The 27,334-nt window shown below is 36.5% G+C and overlaps 1 protein-coding gene across 18 annotated transcripts in view; it reads left to right on the plus strand.

Moving 5' to 3' along the window:
• The first annotated feature begins 1,036 nt into the window (after positions 1 to 1,036).
• WASHC4 (WASH complex subunit 4) overlaps positions 1,037 to 27,334 on the plus strand; it is a 101,365-nt gene continuing 75,067 nt past the window's right edge. For 10 of the 18 annotated variants that reach the window (XR_014083497.1, XR_014083496.1, XR_014083495.1 and 7 more), the window contains exons 1-15: positions 1,037 to 1,169; positions 4,109 to 4,248; positions 5,135 to 5,188; positions 5,286 to 5,351; positions 6,191 to 6,236; positions 6,697 to 6,764; positions 10,329 to 10,411; positions 11,900 to 11,942; positions 12,585 to 12,688; positions 13,890 to 14,010; positions 15,639 to 15,762; positions 15,866 to 15,993; positions 16,840 to 17,000; positions 21,288 to 21,414; positions 25,582 to 25,707. Coding sequence is in view for 8 of the 18 variants with exons in the window: in XM_081595651.1 (XP_081451777.1) it covers positions 1,109 to 1,169; positions 4,109 to 4,248; positions 5,135 to 5,188; positions 5,286 to 5,351; positions 6,191 to 6,236; positions 6,697 to 6,764; positions 10,329 to 10,411; positions 11,900 to 11,942; positions 12,585 to 12,688; positions 13,890 to 14,010; positions 15,639 to 15,762; positions 15,866 to 15,993; positions 16,840 to 17,000; positions 21,288 to 21,414; positions 25,582 to 25,707 (1,452 nt within the window). In the remaining 10 variants the exon portion in view is untranslated. Of the gene's footprint in view, positions 1,170 to 4,108; positions 4,249 to 5,134; positions 5,189 to 5,285; positions 5,352 to 6,190; positions 6,237 to 6,597; positions 6,765 to 10,328; positions 10,412 to 11,899; positions 11,943 to 12,584; positions 12,689 to 13,889; positions 14,011 to 15,638; positions 15,763 to 15,865; positions 15,994 to 16,839; positions 17,001 to 21,287; positions 21,418 to 25,581; positions 25,708 to 27,334 lie in introns of all 18 variants that reach the window. The other 8 variants (XR_014083493.1, XR_014083494.1, XR_014083492.1 and 5 more) reach the window with 2 other exon arrangements.

A 27,334-nucleotide genomic window follows, 5' to 3' on the forward strand; every position in this document is an offset into this window, starting at 1 on the left:
AGGGCCAGAGAGGCCCGGCGGGCTGCAGTCCATGGGGTCTCAAAGAGTTGGACATGACTGCCCAACTGAACAACAACAACAACAGGTAGCCACTTCAACTGCGCTTCTTCCCCTCTGGCTTTTTAAGAAGAGGTATGAATAGAGCCAGTACTCTTGCCTGGAAAATCCCATGGACGGAGGAGCCTGGTAGGCTACAGTCCATGGGGTCGCTGAGTCAGACACGACTGAGCGACTTCACTTTCACTTTTCCCTTTCATGCACTGGAGAAGGAAATGGCAACCCACTCCAGTATTCTTGCCTGGAGAATCTCAGGGACGGAGGAGCCTGGTGGGCTGCCGTCTATGGGGTTGCAGAGTCGGACACGACTGAAGCGACTTAGCAGCAGCATGAATAGAGCCTGGGTCAGGAAGATCCCCTGGTGGGCTATGGTCCATAGGGTCGAAGAGAGTCGGACATGACTGAGCACGAAGCACGAAAGATGAAGAGAGCTGATGAGTGCAAGATAAGCCGAGTAGTAAAATTCCTCGCTTAAATGTGTTCATAAAGTAACTCCTCTTGCACACCGTTTTTGGTTTTTTTTTTCCCCTCAAGCGCAACCCGCATAGGGAGTGTAGGACAAGAGCGGCAAGAGCTCGGACGTTGGCGACCGGGAAGTCGTTAGCTAAACGAGCTTCTGGTATGAAGTTGCCTGGCGATGTCCTAGTGGACCACGCCTTCCTATTAAGCCCTCACCCCATCAATTTTGTCCTCTTTAGGCTAGAATGAGGCAGCAACTCTTCTCGTATTAAAAAGTTCCTGGAGACTGCAGGGCTAAACCGAAGGTATAGAGATGTGGCGTGAGAAATGAATTGGATGGTTGCGACGCCCAAGGAGGAACCAGGGTTCATCTAAAGGACCACCGCCACGGCTGTGGCAGTCTCCGCCGGCCCCCGCGGAGGACTCGGTTTCCCAGCGGCCCCCGCGGCCCGCAGGGGCGTCTAGCCCGGCCGGCCCTCGCGAGCGGGGGCGGGGCCGAAGCCGGAAGTCACGTGCTGCTACAGCGGCCGGGGTGAGGCCGCCGTCTTAGCCAAGGGTGGTTTGGGCTGTGACTGTGGGAGGTGCCAGGGTGATGGCGGTGGAGACTCTGTCCCCGGACTGGGAGTTCGACCGCGTAGACGACGGCTCACAGAGTAAGGGAGCGGCAGGGTGAGGGCTGCGGGTGGACGCTCATCGGCCCGCCGTCGTCCGGGCAGCGCTCCTGCGGGAGTGCTTTGCGTTGCGGTGGGCGCGCAGCTTTCTGCGCCTTGGGGTGTGAGAGGGGCGCGCTCGCGAGCCTAACTTTCGGGGTCCGGAGCCCCAGCGATGGTGGGTCAGGCAGGTCGGGCCAGGGCTTGGCGTATGGGGCTGTGACTGTCCAGCGGAGCGCGCCGTGGCCCGGGGGGCGCGGCGTGTCCACTTGGTGCAGCCGAGGCCCCGAGCGGGGCGCCCCCGGGGAGGTCCGCATCCTGGGGAGCGGCCTGGTCCCTGATCTCCTAGGACTTTAGCCAGATCCTCCGAGCGTGCAGTTTTAGGTGAGGTTGAGGTCCAGGTTCCTGTTTCGGTTTCCTGTTTTTCTTCTTTCTCCTCCCAAATCAACTTTGGGAAGTTCTGAGTGTTTTTGCCTTCATATTCTTAGAACTGTAGAAGATAGCGAAAAAGAATTCACGCGTGAAAAATAAACAAGTGAATGTCAGTTTATTACATTCCATGTATTTTATTTACGTTTAGTGGTATTTTTCAAAAGTGATGCCCTGTGGTTTCCAGCGCACCTAGAAAGGTTTCGGAAATTAACAGCATATCTCCTGCAGATTTTACTTCATAAAATCGGATTGTCTCATTTTAATTTAGAAATACAACCCCCCAAACCTAACAAATTCAGTTCCACGTAGCAAAATTTAGAGGTCAAGCTATTTTCATTGAAACTACTTAAGATGAATACAAATTAGCAATCTGTTTCTTATCTTTGGTAAGATAAATGAATCTGTATAGGTGATTTAAATAAGAGATATTAGGCCTTAACTGCTTTGTGAATTTGTTTTTTTATGTAGTTTTCTCAAAAGGTGTAGTTTTTAAAAATTACGTGTAAATTTTGCTTAATTTCTACAAAGACAGACACATTAGATGTAACTAGGTTTTATTAGCCTGTCAGAAGGGTGAGTTTAATTCAGGATGGTTAGCATTTTCTCACAAAACTTTCCATAAGTTACTAGCTCTTACACAGCATGAAAAAACAATCCTGATGGTAGTGACAAGATCTTTCAACTCGTTTGTGGAGAGGATTCTGTCTTTGTTAAAGTGAACTGCACCTTGTCATATATGAAGTTTTATGGATAGAAGTTCCTTACTCTGTATCTGTGAAATATTGGATTGAAGATATGTTTGGGGTTTGAAAATGGTTCAGTCGGATTGAATCAGTTCAATCTGATTCACTCAAAGATATTTTCCACACAGATAAAAAAGGAATTCAGTCTCTTGGAAGCGATAAGCATGTTAATAGGTTTTTGGAATTTAACTCTTGAAGAATCACTATAGAGTTCTTATTTCAGATCTTATTTTAACTTTTAACAACTTATCAGCAAGGAACTTTAATGTTATTACAGATTTTCTCTTGCCTGCTACTTTAATTTCCAAACAGATTAAATGAATAGTTCATTGGCATGTTTTTCTAGCGTTGTCATTAAGAAGTCATTTGCTGGTTAAATGCAGCTTTGGTCATTTCCCTTGTAACTGAAAATTAGACAGGTACTTGGGATTTTGAGAATCTTACCCAGTTTTTAAAATTTAAGCTATAAGGAAGGGAAGAGCTCTCTTCTCTGCGCCTGGTTTTCATTAATTTTTGGAATACGAATCATTTATATTGTTTTCCAGAATTGCCTAGATTAATGCTATAATGAAGCAGGAACCTTAATTAAATGGATCCACCTGATTCCAGATATTAAGTTAACTAAATGAATCCACCTGATTCCGAACATTAGTTGCAAAATAGGGGAGAATGTGAAGCTAGGTGTTCGGTGAGTTAGAACATACTTATAGTTGCTTTGCATTGCTAATCTGAGGAGAGAAACGTTTTACTTTTTTAAGAAGTCAGCGATTGAATAAAGTAATTCACATCAGTAAGAGAATCTGAGTTGGAGTTGAATTTGCTCCCTTTGGAATAAATAATGATATAATGTATGGTGCTGACTCACTTCAGTGGGACTTCCTGTCCCACTCTTTGCAACCCTATGAACTGTAGCCCACCAGGCTCCTCTGTCCATGGGATTCTCCAGGCAAGGATACTGAAGTGGTTTGCTATGCCCTCCTCCAGGGGATCTTTCCAACCCAACATCTCTTTCATCTCCTGCATTGACAAGCAGGTTCTTTACCAATAATTTTGATGAGTAGGGAAACTTTTTTGTCCAGTTTATTCCAATGACTTCTAGAGTCCTCTATTAATGTGTAAAGTCTGTAAATATCAACACAATATTCTGTACTCAGTGTCCTTTACTGGCTCTTCTAATCCTATTATGATAATTAAAACAATATATCTTGGGGCATTATAAATATAAAATTAGCAATATAAATTTGGGACATTACAGAAATAATATGATGATGAAGCAGATCTAAAATCATTTCAAAAACAATGTTTAGGTGTATTTTTAGGTGTAGCTTACTGTGTAATTAAGCATTACAGTTAAAAATTTTGCTTCTGTGACAGCTCAGATTTTTGCATCTAAATCAGGTTTTTTGCACAAAATAGTTGGTTATGATTAAAATATAGAATTAGAACATCGAGTTGTCTAAGGCGTTTTCAGATTATGTAGACTATGGGGTAAACGGTACAGTGACTTTTTCATAGTACTTTAAAGTTATGATTTTAAGATGATTTCTTAAAGTACCATCTACTCTATGTACAGTTATTATTCTACTTGGAAAAGATGGGAAGTTCAGTTACTGTTTAACTTTAGAACTTTATTTTCAAGAAGTCCAGACATTCCAAAGTGATACATTAACAATGCTTAGTATCTACTTTTCTGTGCCTTTTGAGATTATTTGAAGTAAATGTCTTGTAATTCGTTACTTCTCACAAACTTTTCAAATTTATATTTAGAAATTCATGCTGAAGTCCAGCTTAAGAATTATGGGAAATTTCTTGAGGAGTATACCTCTCAATTGAGAAGAATTGAGGATGCACTGGACGACTCAATTGGAGATGTTTGGGATTTCAATCTTGATCCTATAGCATTAAAGGTTGGAATTTGTTTTTTTTTAATTTATATATACATTTTCAGAACATATATGCCTTGAAAACAGTGTTCACAAATGGGATGTATGTTTTTATTTGGAATCTAGAGAGCTAAAAGAAACTTGGAGAAACATGGTTAATTTCCTTTTCTCTAAGCCATGCATGTGTGTGTGTGTGTGTTTTTTTTAAAGAATGATGTGAACTCCAGTCTTTGAGCTGACTTTTGTTTTTCATTATCAAGAAAACGAAGAGAGTTGGAATAGCATATTCAGGCTTTGTTTTCTTATTGAGACTATTCTACATAAAGAAAAGTGCATAGATTTAAAATATACTGTTCAGTGAATTTTACCAAACAGCTGTCACCTTGTAACTCATATCCCAGTCAAGGTAAAGAATGTTTCCATGATTTTTCAAAAGCTCCTTTATGCTATTTAGGGGCTCTTAATATGGGAGTGTGGTGTTTTTTTTTTTAATATATAAAATGCTCTGTTCCATTTTGAGGTTGTACTATTTTGTTTCATCTTTGAAACTGTAGCCTCTTACTACTTAAATAATAACATTTTTTGAGCATTTATTGTGTGCTAGACAACTGTCCTAAGGCACCAGTGTTGACTCTTTTAATAGCAGCTTTCCTGAGATGTAATTCGTGTATCATACAGCTTCTTTGTAGTGTATCCATAGACTTGTGCCACAGTGAATTTTAGAACATTTTTCACCACTCCAGAAAGAAATCCTGTACCTGTTAGCAGTCCCTATCTGCTGTGGAACAGGTGCTGAGTACAGGGTCTAACACAACTTTCAGTAAAATAGAGCTAGTCTCAATTTGTGTATTTAGAATTTTAATGATTTTTTTTAAATTAGAAAGGAATTTATTTTCCTTTGTTTCTGTAGCTTTTGCCTTATGAACAGTCTTCCCTTTTGGAACTCATCAAGACTGAAAACAAGGTACAGATTCCTAAACCTAAAAATCTATTTTTTAAAATGCTTTGATTATCTTCTATAATTTACTTCTTTGCTTCTGTATTTTTCCTCATGAAACTAGGTCCTAAACAAAGTCATCACTGTTTATGCTGCACTTTGTTGTGAAATCAAGAAATTAAAATATGAGGTAATTATTTGTACTCTTTAAGACATTAAAAACATGATTTAAAGCAAATATGAAAAAGAAAGCAAATATGTGCTTATATGTGTAAGTGTGCACAATATTTTGTGAATATTGGATTAGCTATATATTTATTTTAGCAATAATAATGAGACCATTCACTAAGTACTATTTACCAAACACCATGCTAACCCTCTTAACAGTAATAACCACTCAGGGAGGTACATGAGGAATAGATGATAAAATTGAAGCTTAAAGAGGGTGTCTCTCATCTGACATTTTATTGGTAGTAATGGTTTGAGTCTGGGCCTGCATTCCTTCTGTATTACTTGTCATATATACTGGGTCTTCTGGATATAACTGATTTTTTTTAAAAAGGTTTGAATTTTTAATGTTTTGCATTTCCTCACCCATGAGCCATTAAAACTGGTAGATGATAATAAAAAAGGTTTGAATTTATAATATTTTGCGTTTCCTCACCCATGAGCCTTTGAAACTGGTAGATGGTAAACTTCATCTTTTCTTCTTTACATTTTTTTTTTCTTTTTTACGTTTTTGATACTACATGGTTGCTTTCTGTCATGAACTTGTGAGAGGATGTTGGACAGAGTGGTCAGATAAAACAAAGGCTAAAGAAATCAAGAAATAACTTTGAATATCAGCAATATCTTTGGTATTCTAAAGATAGATTGAATTTACCTACGTTGTAAGCAGTTTTTGAGGTTAAGTAAATATGTATATATGATGTAGTCATCTGTGTACTATTAAATAGGGATAATGAAGAGAGCCTAGGAATTTAAAAACAAAATAGCAACCTTTAAAATTATTTTAATTTTTTTAAACAGGCTGAAACTAAATTTTATAATGGTCTCTTGTTTTATGGAGAAGGAGGTAAGTTTTAAAATTTCACATTGTAATGTTGTGCCTTTTTTGAGATTGAAATAAACAGAAAGTTAACTGACAATTCTAGGGCTGTTATGATCATGTAAAGTGTTAGTTTGAGCAGTGAATAGTCACATTTTTTGTTGGTTTATGTTTTTGTTTAGTAAACGTGAAAATTTCAGTGAACAAGTGGCAGCAAATTCTGTATAAAATTGATTTGTGAATATTTTTATAAATTACAAAGCACAGCTGGATGAGGATTTTCCTTGAATTCATTAAATAGTGGGACATATGGTTGCTTTTAATTGTGTGATTAATGATTGTTTCATTTTTCTCTTAAGTGTAAAATTCTGTTTTTCATACTATGCAGATTAGAAGATGTCCTAATGAATAAAAATCATTTTCCTTTTTTGATGTTGATTCAGTTTAAGATAAAAACTTGAAATATTCTTCATGTTGCCTTTTAAAGCTACAGATTCCAGCATGGTGGAAGGTGATTGTCAAATTCAAATGGGGAGATTTATTTCATTCTTACAGGTTAGTGGTTTTTACTTTTTATTGAGTTTGGTTTTTGTTTTTCTCAAAAAGTTTGAGTAAATCACATAATCAGAAAAGAGTTCTGAAATGTCAAGTGCTAAGAAATTGTACTCTGAGGGTAAGGCACTTTGTTGGCATTGGATTATATTTAAGGAGATTGTAATTCCTGAAAGATTTTCATAGCATTTTTAGTGACATAAGCTATCAAAACAAGTTTCTTTGTATAATTTCATTTATGGACAGTTTATCACCATGCCTCTTAAAACAATTTAAACTTTGTATCTGGTAGGAAAAGATAATTTATGTTAGAAAAAGTGGTTAATGGAGATCATTAAGCTGTTATATGGACATGGATGAAGTTTTAAAAGCAGCAGCATATGATGCTTTAACCAGATGTTTCAATTTAGATATAGTTTTCATTACTGTGAAGTTTTATTTTACAGTGTAAAGTTATTCTAGGTCTTTTGGTTTATCAAAAGAATGAAATAAGTTCTGTTTCTCCCCTCCCCGTTGTAAAAGCAGTGCTTATATGACAGAAGCAAAAACTGGAAATCAGGAAACAGTAGCCATAATCCCACTTACCTTCTGACTGTTGGATATAAGATTTGATATATTTCGTTGAATCAAGCATGCTAATATGTTCATATCTTTTATATCTTTACTACTTTGTTTTGGTCTTCTCACCTAATTGAGAGCATTTTGTTGCAGTTGTCCTCTATGATGGTATGTGTTAGTCATGGTTCAATCCAAAAGCAAGTATCACACAGGATATTTCAAAAGGGGAGATTTAAAAGAGCTACCATTTGGTCCAGCAATGCCATTCTTGGGCATATATTCTGAAAAGATGAAAACTCTTAATTTGAAAAGTTAGCGTGCACCCCAATAATACAAAACTGTTTACAGTAGCTGAGACATGGAAGCAACCTAAGTGCCTGTCAACAGATGAATGGATAAAGAAGATGTGGTATATACATACACAATGGAATGTTACTCAGCCACAGAAAAGAATAATGTCATTTGTAGCAACATGGCTGGACCTAGAGGTTATCATACTATAAGTGAAGGTAGAGAAAGACAAATATATCGCTTATGTGTGGGATCTAAAAAATAATACAAATAACTTGTTTACAAAACTGAAACAGACTCATGGACATAGGAAACAAGCTTACAGTCACCATAGGGGAAAGGTGGGGAGAGGGATAAATTAGGAGTATGGGATTAACAGGTACACACTGCTATACGCAAAATAGGTAAACAGCAGTGATTTACTGCATAGCACAGGGAACTGTACTCAATTTTTTTTTATTAACCTATAATGGAAACGAATCTGAAAAAAAAATATAGTTGAATCACTTTGCTGTACACCTGAAACTAATACAATATTGAAAATCAACTGTACTTCAATTAAAGAAAGAATGTATATTAAATCTAGAGAATTGGTTACATAAGAATTGGAGGGCTGAAAGAAAAAACAGGGAGGTAACCCAGAGGACGCAAGTATCACTTCTACATCTAGGGTAAAAAAGGAAAAAGGTTCAGGTTGTTAGAATCTGAGAGCTAGGAGGAGGAGCCCTAGGGAATTAGTATTAATATCATAGCTCTGAGGAATCAGTGCTGCCTGGCTGCTGCTGGTAGAGTTTAAAATTGAATATTGCTTCTGTAGTGCTGAAAGAAGCTGGAGCCTGGGGCAAGTTGTCATTGCTGGGTTGAACTGCTCCTGCCTGGATTATGTTGATAAAAGCAGCAAGAAACAGAAAGGATGTCCCTTTCCTGCCTTTAAGCCTCCTTTTAGTGCCACCTGTTGACAAAACCTAACAGGAAGCCTGCTGGGCTGGGGTCTTAGAAATGTTGATTTGCAAGGCTGAAGTGAAGGTGTCAGTTTCTCCTTCTGGTTTTGTCAAATTTTGCATTTCTTATTTTGAGGACGTTTTATTAGATGGAGAAGGAAATGGCAACCCACTCCAGTATTCTTGCCTGGAGAATCCCATGGACGGAGGAGCCTGGTAGGCTACAGTCCATGGGGTCGCAAAGAGTCGGACACGACTGAGCGACTTCACTTCTATGAGTTTAGAATTGTTAATAATTCCCAGTAAATTGAATTGTTTATTGTGTGATGACCTTCTTAACCTGTGATAATAATTATGTATATAATATATAATTATATATATATTAATTAGCTATACTAATGCTAATAAAGGGACTGCCCTGGTATCATAGACGGTAAAGCATCTGCCTACAATGTGGAACACCCAGGTTCAATCCCTGGGTTGGGAAGATCTTCTGGAGAAGGAAATGGCAACCGACTCCAGTACTCTTGCCTGGAAAATCCCATGGACGGAGGAGCCTGGTAGGCTACAGTCCAAGGGGTCGGTCGCAAAGAGTCAGACACGACTGAGCGATGTCACTTTCACTTTCTAATGCTAATAAAAATCTATTTGATATTACTATCACTGCCCCAGCTCTACTTTAGTTAGCATTTTCTTTTTTTAAAATTCTTTTTTATTCTTTCAGCCTTTCAATGTCATTATGTTTCAGTTGTGTTTCTCTAAAACTGGGTCTATTTGGATTTTGCTTTTTTATATAATCTGAAAATTTCTGTGTTTTAATTGGTTCTTTTTCTATCTTTTATAGATAGTCTATTATGTATCAGGACTCGTTTCAGCCTTTTGCTTTGTGCTTTCTGTTTGTCCTGCATTTTCTAGTCTTTGCTTTGCTTTTATTAGATTTATAGAAGTTTAATAAGAGATACATAACTGGAGCTGTTTAAATAAAATTGAAATGCATTATTTTCACTTTTAAAACATTTAAATTGTGGATCTCACAGCTGCATATAATTTCATTTTATACATTCAACAAATGTTTTGGGAGCCTAGCATATGTTAGAAACTGTTATTGGTGCTTGGGATACAGCAGTGCATAAAAGCAACAAATTTCTGCCCACAAAGAGCTTATTTTTAGAACAGCCATAAATTTAATTAGATTCTAAATACTTTAGGATAGGTGTGAGTTAACTAATGACAAACATATTCCTGGGAAAATCTATATTTCACTTAATGTGTGCCAAGCCTGTTAATAGGTAGGGTTAAAGGTTATAAACATTTGAAGTTATTTCAGAGTGATTTCTGAAGACCCTTTCCCTTCCATATCACACTTTCTAAACTGGCAGCTTTTGAGCTTCATTCATTCAGATGTTCATTTAATAGGCAGAAATTGAGAAGCAGTTGAAGATTAGCCATCATACTGGGCAGTGGCTATTCAAAGAAGGAGTAAGACAGTCTCTGTCACTTAGGAATTATATGAGTAGTGAAAGCAAGACTTAAAATAAAAGGATGAATGAAATGCTGTCGAGGCAAAGAAGTAGAAATGACCGTGGGAAGTGAGTGAAGAACTGATTGCTTGAAGGATGCTTGAAGTTGTCTTATTGCAGATTAAGATTATTGCAGATTAACTGGAGATTTTTACTGGAAAACAGTTTTGTTTATGTTTAGCATTGTTAACATAAAACTCAGTCAGAAATGATGACATTTACTCAACTTGTAACATATACTCAACTTGTCATTTCAGGAACTGTCTTGTTTTGTTACGAGGTGCTATGAAGTGGTGATGAATGTAGTCCATCAGTTGGCTGCCCTCTATATCAGTAACAAGTAATGGATTTTAAAAATCATTTTGCATTTTTAATAGAGATGTGGGGAATGTTTTTTCTTAAACTAGCTAAATATCTAAAAGTTTTTCATGTGTTTACTCACTCACTCATTTCTTCATTCACTTGTTCAGCGTTCTTTGAACACTCATAATGTTTTAAACACTCCTTGATGTGTATAATGCAGAGGTTAGTAAGATAGTTTATACCATGGTGCAGGAACCCATTATCAGTCTGAATGAGAATGTTGACAGAATAATCTTAAATTTAATTGTAGAGAAAAGGGCTGATGTAGAATGTACTGAGTTCTCTTTACTTATTGCTTTCCTTTACATTGACATATTCTTGGCTCATTAGAATTATGTGACACTTAAACTGTTGAATCTTAGAGAGAGGGGACTAGATAATCTATATTTCTAATGATCTTCCAAGTTTGGATATCACTGCCCTAAATCAAGAAAAATGATCAAATTGTCATAGTTAGTATGCCTAACCACTACAGAGTAATATCTTGCATTTGATTAAAACTTTATACTTAATTTTTCCCACTCACGTATAATCTTAAAATAACTTTGTTTAGGTATATAATTAGGGGTTCTCAGTTGTGAGATAACTGAGGCCCAGAGGAAGTATTTGCCAAGATTCCATAGCAATTTCAGTCTGGTTCTTTTGGTCACCAGTCCATTCATGTTGTTCTTCCTATACCATGCTGTGTCTTAACCCTCTTTATAAAGTGGAAGAGTGTGTTGTTTCTCATTCTCATGTTTTTCTGCTCTGTCAGATACTTATTTTGTGTTCTGTGTTTCCACTAAAGTTCTCCTCATGGCATAGCTACCCCAACCCCCATAGAACCTGGTGTGTGATTCAAAGAGACCCCTCTCTACCACACCCCTGTCCTAGAAAGACGAAATTTATTTGAATTTTGTGTTTAATTTTTAAAGTATTCTATCTTGTGGGATATTTATATGTGCTTTAGTATATAAGTATTAATTTATTTACTGTTGAGTAGATTGACTCTCTGGGAAGTAAAATTGAATTATCTTGGGGCTTTGACTTTGGTGTAATCCCATTTGTATGCATTGTTTTCTCAGTAGGAATGAAAACTCTAGAAATCAATCCAACTGAAGAGAGGACTAGTTTCCAAATGCCAGTTTGGGTAGGATAGCAAAGATTCTAGTTGAAAATTGAGAAATTTTAATAGTTTAGAAATAAATGAGTATCAGTTTCGTTATTTCTCTGCTTCATCCCAAGCTAGATGGGCCACATATTGACGTATACCTACCTACTGAGTTGGGTATAGGCAAGGAGACGTTAGTTCTCTTCTTGGGAGTGGACTATGATAGTAAACTTGTGTTGTGTAAATTTTAGTGACTAAAGCCTAAATAAAAGTAAATACATTTTTAAATTCCAAGAGGCTTTTTCCTTAAAATAAACATGAACTGTGACCAAAAAACAGGGTTTTCTTTTAAACTTGGATGTTATTTCATTACAGGATTGCACCCAAAATTATAGAAACAACTGGAGTTCATTTTCAGGTAAAAGTAATTTAACTTGTAAAACAATAATTTTTAGTATATTTTACTTTGGCATTTATATGACTGGGGAGTACTACCCTTATTGCAAGGCTCTTAAAGGAGTTCTTTCTTTCTTTTGCGTTTGTTCTCTCACTTGTGAACTTGATGAGGCGTTATTGACCCACTGTCAGTGTGACTCTTCCTAGTACTGGCCCGGTGCAGACTCGCGAAGTCAGTGGTCCCCAACCTTTTTGGCACTAGGGACCGCTTTCTTGGAAGGCAGTTTTCCACAGACCACAGGAGTGGGGGAAGAGGGGAAAGGGGATGGTTTGGGGATGATCCAAGCACATTTACTGTGCGCTTTATTATCATTACATCAGCTCCATCTCTGATCATCAGGCATTAGATCCTGAAGGTTGGGGACCCCTGCTGTAAGTGGTCTGAGAGAATCTACAGTATCGTGATTAAGGATGAAATTTGGGTGAAGGGTTTTCCAATTTTAGGCTGACTGTTCCATTTTGAGGATTAGTAGTTTCATCTGTAGCTTAACTTACCCACTGCTTTAAGTTAGTACTTATCCCAAGTGTGTTTAACTTTAAAATCCACATGAAGCTTAACTTCTAACTAGTGATTAAATGATAATCATTAAAGGTTTTTTGACAGACTATGTATGAGCACTTGGGAGAGCTGCTAACAGTTTTGCTTACTCTGGATGAAATTATTGATAATCACATCACATTAAAAGACCACTGGACTATGTACAAAAGGTGAGCCAATTAAAATGTTTAAAATAAAAAAAATAAAAATAAAAAATAAAATGTTTAAAATACTCTCTTTGACAGTTAATGTATTACTATGCTATGCTATGCTATGCTAAGTCGCTTCAGTCGTGTCCGACTCTGTGGGACCCCATAGACGGCAGCCCACCAGGCTCCACCATCCCTGGGATTCTCCAGGCAAGAATACTGGAGTGGGTTGCCATTTCCTTCTCCAGTGCATGAAAGGGAAAAGTGAAAGTGAAGTCGCTCAGTCGTGTCCGACTCTTAGCGACCCCATGGACTGTAGCCTACCAGGCTCCTCCGTCCATGGGATCTTCCAGGCAAGAGTACTGGAGTGGGGTGCCATTGCCTTCTCCGAATGTATTACTAAAAAATAAATATAAATAGTACAGATCCTTTGAGAGACCTGAAGATATAAATTTAGAAGGATCTTATTTCAGATTTTCTTTGAAGACAGTAACCATTCTTTTAATTGAAGATGGGCTTTTTGAGAGTATGATATACTTGTATAAAGCATCCTAATTAAAGTGTAGTGAATGTTAATTTGACTATTTTAGGACCCAGGTTTATTTTCCTTGTTCTATACAAGTAACAGTTATTTATTCTCAGCTTGGTTTTATTTTGTTTTCTACTCCAAACTTTTTAAAGTGAAGGCATTTTATTTTATTCAATCTATTAAGTATTCGGGAGAAGGCAATGGCACCCCACTCCAGTACTCTTGCCTGGAAAATCCCATGGATGGAGGAGCCTGGTGGGCTACAGTCCATGGGGTCGCTGAGAGTCAGACACGACTGAGCGACTTCACTTTCACTTTTCCTTTTCATGCACTGGAGAAGGAAATGGCAACCCACTCCAGTATTCTTGCCTGGAGAACTCCAGGGACAGGGGACCTGGTGGGCTGCCGTCTATGGGGTCGCACAGAGTCGGACACGACTGAAGCGACTTAGCAGCAGCAACAGCATTAAGTATTCACTAAATTTTATCTAGAGAGTACCAGGTATCTGAATTGAAGATGATATAAAAAGGTATGTGATTAGAAATTTAAATATATTAGGATTGTTTTTGTTCAAATTTTCAGATGTGTAGAGCCAAATAAATAATGACAAATATAGAGCTTTGATTTTGGGGGATACTTTTAATATAAGAATTTATTGGCAAATTGAAGGTCTTTCTCCTACTTTGCTACAAGGTTACTGAAATCTGTCCATCACAATCCTTCAAAGTTTGGGATTCAGGAAGAAAAGCTAAAGCCGTTTGAAAAGTTCTTGCTGAAGCTAGAAGGACAGTTACTTGATGGAATGATATTTCAGGTATGAGAGCTGTATCAGACTGTAATAAATGAGCTTCTGTTAGTAGACCCAGCTCAGAATTGTAGTGGGGCACTTTTATAACATATTGTTGTGACTGTATTTTTCTTTAAAAGTGCTTAAGCTTGAAACATTGATTATGTTGTAAAATATAATTATGTCAGTATCTAGTAGCTAATGAAATTAATAGTATACTGGTTGTATTTGGGATAAAGTTTTTTTTTTAATTATGTAAAAGGATAGAACTGTTAGAGGATTAGTATATAAACAGTTGTGTCAAGCATTTTTTTGTTGATAATCTCTAGATTTTAGGTTTGTGAAACAGCCTCTTAAAAGTCTGTTTTCTTTCTTTCTACCCAGGGAATATAATTTGGATCTATACAATTCAGGTAGCTTCTAACCTCATGAGGCTATTTAAATTAAAATAAATCACCCTCTGCCATACTAGCAACATTTCAAATGCTTAATAGCCACATGTAATATAATTATCACACTTGTGTGTGTGCTCAGTCATGTCTGACTCTTTGCAACCCCATGGACTGTAGCCCACCAGGCTCCACCATCCCTGGGATTCTCCAGGCAAGAATATTGGAGTGGGTTGCCATTTCCTTTTCCAGGGGATCTTCCTGACTCAGGGATCAAACTCACATCTCCTACATCGGCAGGCAGATTCTTTGCTGCTGAGCCACAGGGAAGCCCTCGCACCATGAACTTAACGTATGTTACATGCCGGTGGTATCTCAGTAAAACGGGAGGAAAAGTCAGCTGTGGCTAAGAGTCATACCAGTCAGCACATATATAAAACATTCCCATCATCACAGGAAGTTCTGTTAGATGGCACTTCTTTGGTAGTGTTTACCAGAAGTTGCATTACAGTACACCCTTGAACAGCATGGGTTTGAACTGCACTGGTCCACTTATATATGGATAGTTTTCAGTAGTAAACGCTATAGTATTACACAGTCCATAGTTGGTTGAATCCAAGTATGGAGAGGAGCTGTGGATACAGAGCGCTAGCAATAAATTATATGTGATTTAACCCTCACTTGTTCAAGGGTCAACTGTATATTCCATTTAAAATCTGTTTCAAGGTTACCTTTATTTCTATTTTAGATGGTCACAATTTTTACAGAATGATCACAGCTCTTGTTTATACCAATTTGACTACTAATCCATTAATTTTAGAAGAATTTTTTTTGGTTGATTCTTTTTCCAGGAGCCATTTCTACACATGAATGTAATAAAGTTCTAGGAGAGTAATTGTAACCAGAAAAAATAAAGTCTCTTCTTAAAAGTGTAAATTAAAATAATAAAACGTGCTTTCCCATGCTTCATGAGATATACCTTCTGTACATCACCAAGCACCACTGTGTCCCTTCATGTAGGATTATAGATTTTCAGTTCAGTTTTATTACTTTCACATAACTGATGCTCAAATATATAAGTATATATACATTTCCCATTCAGAAAGATTTAGATATTGGATTAGATTAAAAACTTGAGCCTCAGTGTTTGTAAAATTAAAATGGTGAATTTAGGATTTTATCACTCTATATTTAATTCAGTTTCATAGCATATTAAGTCATAATAACTTACAAGAGTCTAAATTTCTCTAAATGTTTTCTGTGTAGGCTTGTATAGAACAGCAGTTTGATTCTCTCAATGGAGGAGTATCTGTGTCAAAAAATAGCACTTTTGCTGAAGAATTTGCACATAGTATTCGCTCAATTTTTGCAAATGTAGAAGCCAGACTTGGTAATGTAAAATGCATTTTTTGGTTTTTGTTTGTAAAGTTTTCATTTCCTTTAAAGCAAAACTTTTAAGTACACTCTGTTTTTCTCTTATGTTGTTTTATAAGGTGAACCTTCTGAAATTGATCAGAGAGACAAGTATGTGGGAGTTTGTGGACTCTTTGTATTGCACTTTCAAATTTTTCGAACCGTTGATAAAAAGTTTTACAAGTCTTTATTGGACATTTGTAAGAAGGTAAGAATTTGTAACTTCCCTTTTTTTCAATTTGAATAGATGGAAAAGATTTTGGATAAAACTAGGTATTTTAAAATGCGTTTTATTCCTGCTTACAAAAAATGATAATTTTGTAATAATAGTTACAAAACTAATAGCATGATATTCATTTAAAAAACTAAGCTGTCCAGAAATAAGTAACATTGTACATGAAAATACCCCATAATTCCACATCATATAAACACAGATTAGTAGGTGCTTTTCCGGATCTTTCCCTATGCATTAACTTCCTATTACCGTCACTACTTTTTCTTTTCTCTTTCTTTTCCTTCTTTTTGTCATTCATTCCCATTATTGAAGTAGGAAAAATATGAAATAATTTTTTTTTTTCTGTCTTTGCTGTTTCTGTGGTGTGGTGCCTGATTTCAAAGTTGAAAATACAAATATTGTGTAGAGTCAAGTATAGTGACCATGAGAACCCAGCCATCTTGGATATGTATTTTTCATTTTTTTCACTAATATAAAGTGAAAGTAAAGGTTGTAACGATTCAAGTTTCTGTTTAATTTTTACATATTTTTGTTCATCTGAAAATCCATGAGTGTGTTTAAGTATGTGTGCACATGCATGTGTATGTTGTTTAATATTTAGGCAGAATAAAATTAATGTCATGCTCCACACCAGATACAGGAATGCCTTGCTATGAATTCAGTGCCATGTTAACATAATTTTTCATATTAATGATTATCTTTTTATCATTATTTTTCTTGAAATAAGTTGTCTTCCATTGCCTGTTGTCGGACTATTAAACAGTTCATTATTTAGCCTGCATTTAATGATTTCCCCCTTTGTTATATTTCCTGTTTCAGGTACCAGCCGTCACTCTAACTGCTAATATTATTTGGTTTCCTGATAATTTTTTGATCCAGAAAATACCAGCAGCTGCCAAACTTCTGGACAAAAAAAGTCTTCAGGCCATTAAAATACACAGAGATACTTTCCTACAGCAGAAAGCGCAGTCACTTACCAAGTAGGTTTTATAAGTACCCATAATAAAAATATTTAGATGTTTTATATTTCAACTCTTACACTGATTCTGAATATATGGAAAGCATTTGAATTATAAGATCAAACATAGTTACTCATTATCAGAGAAAAGGCTAGACAGTCTCTTGGAGATTTATTTTCTAGGATTGTGTTCTTGTTTTAAATGTTTTAGGCTTAAATCTCAGCTTAAGATTGGACAAACTAAGCTTTATGGAAATACATATACATATGTGTACACTAATATATACATACACATACTTTTTTATCAGGTGCATTACATATTTTTTGTGTGTGAAGTGAAGTCACTGCAGTAGATGCCATTTGATGACATTGACAACATTGTGTGTACATGCTTCAGTGTTGATTTTTGCAAGATTGACTTTGATGCCATCCTTTTTTTATTTTTATGAAAGTAATGTATGCATGTATTTAAGAAGTTAAAAAGTACTAAAGGTTCAAAGGGAAAAATAATTGTCCTCTGCTGAGGACAATTCCTATTCCCTAAACAGGACAAGTCCTGTTCCCTAAAAGAACACTTTTAATTCTTAGTTTCTTCTAATATTTACATCTTTTAGCTTCTCTTCCTATGTAAAATTCCAAATATGCTCAAAATAGAGAAATCATATAATGAACTCCCATGTTCTCATCATCTGGCTCAAAGTTTAGTGCTAAAATTTTATGTTGACCTAGATGAAGATTTTAAGTGAAGTGTCATGGGACTTTGCCACTGGCCCTGTGCTGATCATAGTTTTTATCTGTAATGTGGTTATATGATAATATGGAAAACTACCCACTTTCTGTTGATCTTCACTATTGAGGGGGAAGTTGCGTCACTCCTGTACAGTGGAAAGGAGGAGTATGTGTGGAATGTATGAGATCCCCTAAAGCATCTTTTAGTACTCCCAAGTCCTGTGATTAAAGTCATGGAGAGGGATAGCAACTCAATTCAGGCAGGACTACTCAGGGCAGAGATTTCAGGGCTCTCCAATACATGCTAAGACAGAGTTGAGAGATGAAGACATAAGTTTGGGTTTAGATTAAAGAGACGAATTCAGTAGGATGGAGAGACAGGAATCAGATTTATTAGCAGTAATCTTAAAAAAGATTTGGATATTTTTGTTATCAGAGGCTAAACATTCTTTAACAATGCAATACAGTTGCTAAAAATGTCAGTTTGTATCTAGATTACATTCATAATTATACCCAAATTTTGGAAATTAGTTGCCGTGTGTAGGCTAGGGGAATTGGTAGTTGCATTGAATTCTTACCGGTCACATAATTAGTGTTTGGTGGTGCCACGTTTTAAGAGGGCCGCAAAGTGCAGCATCCGTGGATGAAGCTGATCAGGATGTTAGATCTGAGAACCATGACCTTTGAAGACTCAGTGGAAAAGTCTCTATATGGTTTGACCTTTAAAAGAGAAATCTGAAGAATGATGTGTTTTCTTTAAATATTTGGAGGGCATTCAGGTTGAAGAGGGAACAGATTTAATTCCTGTGGCTCTAGAAGCTCAATCAGAACCAAAAGATGAACATGACAGATATTAATAGTAATTGCCAATGTTTTTAAGCTTGTCCTAGGCCTTCTGCTAAAGGCTTTAAACACAGTCTTACGAAAACCCTGTAACAATCTTCTCATGTGGGAAATAGTAAACTCACAACTAATATTTACCCTGTATTGTCAATAAGCCAGTATATTCCAGGAACTTCATGCGTGTCATCTTCTTTAATCATCACAAAATCCTATGAGGTAGATACTATTGTTATGGCCATTTTATAAGGGAGAAAATTGAGATACAGAGAGATTGAACTTAAATTTAAACAACTAATGTGTGACAGAGTTGGGAGTTCACTTCTAGAGCACAAGCCCTTAACACTACTCTAAAGTACTATTTTCATCCCATTTTCAGGTAAGGAAAATGAGGCTTCAAGAAATGAATGTTACCAGGGCACACAGCTAGGTACATGTCAGAGAGGCCAGGCAGACCCGTGCCCAGCCTGCTCTTGAGCCTTTGCAGCAGAGTTGTGTAAGCTGCCCTGAGGAGTAATGACCCTTACACCAGAGCTGCATAGGCAGAACATAGAGGACTGTCAGTCCAAGGTGCTATAGGAACTGAGTCTTCTTAAGTAAAAAATTGAATAAGTTGACTTTCAAAGATTCCTTCCCCCCACATGATAACATTTTAATGTTTCTAAATTCTTTTATTTCAAAAATATACCTACACAGTCACTGCAGAGCTTCTTTGAGCTGAAGGAGGCAGTGTCTTTTTTCATTCTCATAACTCTGCCAAAGAAACCTCAAATTCACAACACTGAAGTAAAGCCCAGGAGAGAGGAGTCCTGCTTGAGTCCTGATCACATTCATCTCCTCTAAGTGGAGGCGTTTCCCTAGGATTCTGCCCTTTATCTGTGTTCCAGACTTTTAAATCAAATCATCCACAAGTCAAATAATAAATTTTAGCACCATTTGAGGCAGAGTGCAACTGTTGGTGGTGTTTGTTTAATGGAACCTGGCTCAGCAGAAATAATTTTTCTCAGATTTGATGGTGAGGTTTCACCTCCTTAAAACGCATTGAGTTAATTGAAATTAATTTATTGTTTTTAAAATAAAAGAGGAGTATACCTTAAATACTTGTGCCCTGTAAGTTCTCATCTTGAGTGATTTGATATGCCTTGATAGAGTGATACGGTGTTAATAAGCAACCTGCTTAGTAGAATTTTATTACTGATTCAGCTTTTCCAGGTTGGGACAGTTTCCTAGATTTGGGCTTAAGTCCTGGCTCAGCTGAGTACTATATGATGATGGACCCATTACTTAATTTCCCTGTGTGTCAATTTCCTGTTCTGTAAGATGGAGATCATAATATGTTAGTTACCTCATAAGGTTAATGTGAGGATGGAATGAGTTAATTTGTGTAAAGTGTTTATAACAGTGATTGGGCATTTAGTAAGCATTCAGTAAATGTTAGCTTTTATTTTCAGATTCTAAATACTTCCATTCTGGTTCAGGCTGTCATCTCCTTTCCTCTGCATTATCACAGGAACTTCCTAAGTGGTTTTCCTGCTTTTACCATTGTCCCCTATATAGTTTATTTTCAGTATGCCAACCAAAGTGATACTGATCCTCCTCAGAGTTAGAGTAGGTCAGTCTGCTCAAATACCGCTAGCAGGCATCCCCAACCTTCAGGATCTAATGCCTTGATGACCTGAGGTGGAGCTGATATAATAATAGAAATAAAGGGCACAATAAATGCAGTGTGCTTGCATCATCCTATAACCATTTCACCTCAGCTCCCCCAGCCTGTGGGAAAATCATCTTCCATAAAACCGGTCCCTGGTGCCAAAAAGGTTGAGTCTAGAGGGGGGCTTCCCTGGTGGTTCAGAGGGTAAAACGTCTGCCTGCATTGTGAGAGACTCAGGTTCGATCCCTGGGTCAGGAAGATCCCTTGGAGAAGGAAATGGCAACCCACTACAGTACTCTTGCCTGGAAAATTCCATGGACGGAGGAGACTGGTAAGCTACAGTCCATGGGATTGCAAAGAGTTGCATTGAGCAACTTCACTTCAGAGGCTTTCCACTGAAGTCCTTACCAGGCCTTATACAAATCCCTTTCTACTCTCCACTTTGCCTGTTCCTCCAACCTACTCACCCCTGTGTAGCTCTGATCTCCTTTTCTGTTCTCACCCCTCCTCTCTGCTCTCCAGTCATCCTGACTTCTTTTAGTACTTGAGCATGGCACACACTCTTCTGTTTTGAGATGATTGCATTTGTTGTTTACTTTCCTAAAATTCTCATCTGCTGTATATTTGCATGGATTACTTATTTATCCCCTTCAAATCTTGGCTTACGATAACTTTTTCAATAAGGCTACTTTGATCACTGTGTTTAAAATAGTATTTGCTGCCCCAGTCACTTTTCCTTGCTGTATTTTTTCCATAGCACATATCTGACATCTCAGAGTTCAGTTACTGATTGCTTTATTGCACAACTCTTCTCTCTAGAATGTAAGCTTCATGGGAGCAGAGATTTTTGTCTGTTTTGTTTACTGCTGTTTTTTGTTTTTAGTACTGAAAAACACTGCCTGGCCTGTGTAGACATTCAGTGAATATTTGTTGCTTAAGTAAATTATGTGTCTATGTATAACATGTATATTTTGAAAACCTGAAAGATGAATTGGCTGCTGCAAGGAAATATTTATTCTAGCCAGTATGAAGAAATGGAAGTAAATTCTCTTTCCTGTGGTGAATAACCTCAATATTTTCCTTTGTCAGAGATGTACAGTCTTACTACGTCTTTGTGAGCTCATGGATGATGAAAATGGAATCTATTTTATCTAAAGAGCAGAGAATGGATAAATTTGCTGAAGACCTCACCAGTAGATGTAATGTTTTTATACAGGTAGCTGCATCTTCTTTCTTAGAATGTTGGATCTAATGGTGGATCATTTATTTGTTAATCCAGAGTACAGAAGGTACACTTTGAAAGAACTGTAAAGGGTAGGATATGTTTTTGTGTTTAAAACTGAAATTGATTTGGTTATGTATGTTTGGATCTGGATCTGTGTGACGTGTTTAGATTTTCTAATATATACATTTAATATATGCATCTAATATATGCAAATCTACACTCCATCCAAGTCCTGACTTCTTAGCTGTATCCCATAAGTTTTGATGTGTTGTATCTGTATTATTCTTTACTTCAAAATACTTTAAAGAATTCATTGTGATTTCTACTTTGCTCTCTTGACTGTTTTGAAATAGAATTCTTCATTTCTAAATGCTGAGATTTCCTAGTTATCGTTTTACCATTGATTTCTCTCAGTATGAAATACTTTCAGTATTGAAGTTTGTTGAGATTTGCATTGTGGATTGGGCCATGGACAACTTTGGCAAACATTTTATGTAAATGTTTATGCTTAAAAAGAATGTAGTTTGCTTTTTGTTGGTCGTGGTATTTTATATATATCAAGTAGGGTCATATTTGTTAATGATTTTGTCTGAATATTCTGTCAGTTACTGAGATAATTGGGTCAGAATCTCCCACTGTTATAGATTTGTCTTATTTATCCTTTGTAGCTTCATCAACTTTCGTTTTATGTATTTTGAGACTAAACAGGCACATAACTGGAGAAGGAAATGGCAACCTCTTGCCTGGAAAATCCCATGGACGGAGGAGCCTGGTAGGCTATAGTCCATGGGGTTACGAAGAGTCGGACATGACTGAGTGACTTCACTTTCACTTTTCACTGTCATGCATTGGAGAAGGCAATGGCAACCCACTCCAGTGTTCTTGCCTGGAGAATCCCAGGGACAGGGGACCTGGTGGGCTGCCGTCTATGGGGTTGCACAGAGTCGGACACGACTGAAGCGACTTAGCAGCAGCAGCAGGCACATAACATTTAGAATTGTTATAGCTTAGTGGTGAGTCAAACCTTTTATCGTGTCTGGTAATGCTTTTTGTCATAGGTCTCTTTTGTGTCATAGTAATGTAGCTGTACCAGTTTTCTTTTAATAAGGTCTGTAAGGTCCATCTGTTACCATCCTTTTATTTGCAACCTGTTTGGCTCCTTTATTTAATGTGTGTCTCCTATAAGTAGCATGTATTTCACCCCAATGAAACACTTTCTGTATGTCAATACTGATATTCATATTTAATTAGCACCTAATTAGTTGCTTTCTATTTATTTGTCTCACTTGTTCTGTGTCTGTATTCTTTTCCTCTCTGGCTCTCTTTTTGAATTATTTTTATTTTATTTTTCCTTCTGTTACTTTTATTCAGTATTTTACTGTTCTTTTAGTGGTTACTGTGGAGATTTTAAGATGCATTATTGAACATTCATCTCCAATATAAACGAGTAATTTTACCACTTTCCAGACAGTATAAGGCTCTTAAGCCCTTTAAATTCTGTTTACCCCTTCTCACCTGTGCTGCTGTTGTGTGTTTTGATTCTTTGTATATTTTAAACCATATAAGACATTGTTGCTGCTGTTTTTAATAGTATTCATTTAGATTTATGCATATATTTACCCATTCTGTTGCCTTTTATCCTTCTTGCATCCCCTTATCTTTCTATTTGTGGAATACCTGTTAGAATTTCACTTAATTTTTTATTGTTTTCTGGCTTCCTTTGTTTTTGTTAAGAAGGCAGCTGTCAAGTTTTGCTGTTTTTTTCAATATATGTCTTCGTTGGATTGCTTACAAAATTTCCTTTTTGGTTTTTAAGCAGTATTACTTTGATGCACCTAGATGAGGTTTTCTTTGTGTTTTTGCTACTTGGGATTTGTAAAGCTTTTGGAGTTTGTGGAAAATTCTGTCATCAACTCCTTAAGTACTATTCCTGTTCTAGTCTCTGTTTCTTCATCTAACCTACTGTTAAACCCATCTACTGACTTTTTAAATTTTTTCTTAGGTCTTAATTTTAATTACTTTTCAGTTTGTTTCTTTTTTATAGTTTCCAATTTTCTGAAGTAATTTTGTGTTTTATTTCCTTCTACATACTCATCGTAATTATTTTGAAGCCCAGGTCCAATCATTGCATTATCTAGCTATTTCTATTATCTATTTTTTTTGTTGTTTGTTTTTTGGATATATCTTATCTCTTTGTATGCCTGGTGATTTTTAATAGCACAAATTGTATATAGAACTACAGACATAATTTGAAGATTTGGGTATTGTTTTTCTTCCTCCAGAGAGGATTTAATATTTGCTTCCAATAAATGCTAGTCTAGGACAACTAGTAACCAAGATTACCTCAGCCCAGTCATGGGTTTAGATGATCTAAATTGGGACCTAAATTGTATGATGGATGTTTTTTCTAGTTCACCCTTACTTTCTAGGGGGTATTTTAAGAATCCCAACTCAAGAGCCTGGTTGATTTAGAGGATTTCCTCCTCTCCTTGATGGGCCATGAGCTCCTATTTTTATCCTCAGGGATCCTGAAAGACATGTCTGGCTTCTGTCTTTGTTACCCTCTTTTGGAATGGGCAGATGCCTCTATGGGAAAGCAGCCTCAAAAGCTGGGCTCATGTTTCTGTCATCTCCCATATCATGGCCTTGTGGTTTCTTATTTTCTTGATAGCTCTTTGATACCTTCCAAGAGTTTTAAAAAGTGTTTTGTCCAGATTTTCTGGTTGTTTCATATGGGAAGGTTGGTCCAACTTATCTATTCTGCCATTAACAGAAACAGACCCCAGACCTTCCCCCACCCCATTTAGATGTTTAAAATACATCCTTCATGTATATCCTTCACAAATTAATGACCATCTGGGAATGAGGTGATAGTGTCTTGTGACCTCTGTGCCTCCTCCCTCTTCTCCCCCTGAAAAAAACCTCTTTTTCTGCCTGCCTTAGAGTTACACTTTCCCTGTTCCTTGTCTCTGCTTTTCCTAGTGCTGCAGTAGGTTCAGGGTCTGGGGTAATAGTCCTGTAGTTGACAAGGTAACACTTGCAGCTCTTTCCTGCATGTATACCCCAAGCTCTGATCTTACTGTCAGCTCTTAGGAATCTACCTACTCTCTCATTTCTTAGTCCTTTTAATTGTATCACATCTCTTCACCATAGAGCTGTTATTGGTTCACAGAAATTTCCCCCTCCCTGCATTGTGTCATTCCTTTAGTCAGCCACTGTTACTCATGGTGGAGCTGGAGAAAAAGGTCAGCATCACTGGCATATAGCTGCTGCCCTGGTTCCTTGTATATATTCACAATAATATAGTTCAGGTTCATCTCTAAACTGTACATGTGTCTCTTTTTGGTCCTTCTCTATAAACCCAAAGAATCTCCATTATTCTGTTTCTGTGTGGCCTTTTTGGATCTAAATGAAAATATATTTGAGAGGTAATACCCTTTTTCTTATTTTGTATTCTATACTGTTTCCTTGGGTTCATTAGCACTAAAATTTTTTTAATCCTCACAGGACTTGTGGCTTCCTTTATAAGTAGAAGGGTAAGAGAACCTGTTCTTGGGGCTGGAAAGAGAGAAAGTCTGATTAGCAGCAGCAAGCAGAGGACATGGTAGCAGATGGATGGTAGGGATTGGTCTGGGTGAAAAAGAAAGGGGAAATTGGTTTGGAACTGAAAAATACTCTTGAATGTCTGTACTGGCCAGAGAGCAGCTCTCTATCTCCTCATTTTTCAGTTCCTACTTCCTTAGAGCCTTCAGCTCTTGTTTTAAGCTGCAGTAAATAGGAGTCTTTAATCCTCTTTGTCTGGCAGGTAACATAAGGATGAATAGATACCTTCCTGACATCCCAGTCATTTCTCTGAAAGTTTTGTCTTTTTAATGGAAATATTCTTTAATTGCAGTTATATACTGTAATGTCAATAGCACTAACCTTCTAGTATGTGATAGGTTACATAACTTTTAAGGGGTGCTTTGAAACTTCACCAAGATGTATAATACTGCATGTAAAGAGTATTTCAAAATCTTAAGAACTGACTTTAAAATGCACTCTAGAAACACTGGATATTGGCGAGTTGAAGAATTAATATTACATAAAGAACAAAATCTTGAAGAAATGAAACCTTTTATTGTGATTTTAATTGATGTTTTATGTTGTTTTTTATAGGGCTTTTTATATGCATATAGTATTAGTACCATTATTAAAACCACAATGAACCTGTACATGTCCATGCAAAAGCCAATGACCAAAACGTCAGTTAAGGCATTATGCAGGCTTGTTGAACTTCTCAAGGTAAGTTTTGGATTATTTTACTTTGCCATTATAATTGAGAAATGATCCGAGCATAAAGTAGGATTTTGGGGGGTAAGGTTTGACTTCTTGATTATGAGTATAAAAAATTATGGGAACGTGTATTTGTCTCTTAGTTAGATAAAGGAACTAGCCAGTGACAGAAATTTCTGAATAATTTTCTGTGAATGGCCAATATACTTAAACTTTATTAAAAGTTAACATGTAGTGAAAGAGAAAAGAAGGAAAATGAAAAGATTAGTCAAAATATTAGTAGTTTTACTCATGGAAGTTCTAAGTGTGTTGCATGAGTTTTAAAAACTACACATGAAATGTTACATTTTATAATATTAAAATGCATATGAGGCTAGTCAGCATGAGGTTGTTTGTTTTGTAATTTAGAGGAAGTGTTGTAATCTTGGGATTTGAATGCTTTTGAAAATGGTAAAATGTTTCTTAGCATACTCTTAAGTAAAAAAATAAAACTCAGGCAGGAGAGCCTACTTGTAGCTTTTTGTAAAACCTGAGCTAAAGATTTGCTAGTGAATTTTTGTTAATAGTGGCTTTAGATTTGCTTAGGAAATAAAGATAGTTTGGAGACCTTGTCTTTAGATTTTTAGCAGTTTTTTCTTTAAGGTATTATTAGTTATATTTATTTTTAATGAAATGCAAATACAGAAGTGTGTATATGTATAAATGCATTATATCTTATATTTAATATGTAAGCATACTTTAAAAATAATAAACACTTAAAAACCTATCATCCCATTTAGGAAAGCAAATGTTACTAGTATTTTCAAAGCCCCCTGTCTTGTCCTTCCCGGATTGCGTCTTAACCTGTCCTCTTGGAGGACCCGCTGTCCTGAACTTTATCATTCCCTTGTTTCTTTTTAGTTTGTGGCATATGACTAAACTTATCAACCACTCATTGTTTAGTTATAAATGTTTTTGAAGTTTGTATTAATGGAGTAATGTCTCATGTATTCTTTGGCTTGGTTTCTTTTTACTCAGAATTTTTTATTTGGTCTTACCCATGTTGGAATGAGTAGCTGTAGTTCATTAATTTTCATTACTGTGTAGTCTTCCTGGGGTTGGACTTTTGGGTTGTTTTCAGTTTTTGCTATTTTATATCATGTTGCCATTCTTGTATTAATTTATGTTTCTTGGTATAATTGTGCAAAAGTTTTTATGAGGTGTTGTAAACCTATGGGTGGATTGCTGGGTTTTATGCTATGTATATAATCAGCTTTTTAAGATGATGCCAGATTATTTTTCAAAGTAGTTAACATCAGTTTACATACCTCCGTCAATATATTAGATTTCCGTCAATATATTAGATTTCTGTTGTTCCCTACCTGGCCAACATTGGTATTATCAGCCTTAACATTTCCTTCACATACTAAACATTTCCCTGATGATTAATGATAATATCTTTTCAAATATTATTAACTGTTTCTTTTGTGAAAAATATTTTCACCTCTTTTGTTCAGTTATTTGTTGAATTGTTTACCTTTTTAAAAAAGTGTTTAATTCGTTTGGTGTCTACATATTCTGAATACTGATCCCTTGTGTGTGGCAGGTATTTTCTCATACATTGGTTTATCTTTTAATTTTGTTCATAGTGGCTTTT

This window comes from Giraffa tippelskirchi, chromosome 4, assembly GCF_054371585.1.
Source record: "Giraffa tippelskirchi isolate mGirTip1 chromosome 4, T2T-mGirTip1v1.2.pri, whole genome shotgun sequence".
Taxonomy (NCBI): domain Eukaryota; kingdom Metazoa; phylum Chordata; class Mammalia; order Artiodactyla; family Giraffidae; genus Giraffa; species Giraffa tippelskirchi.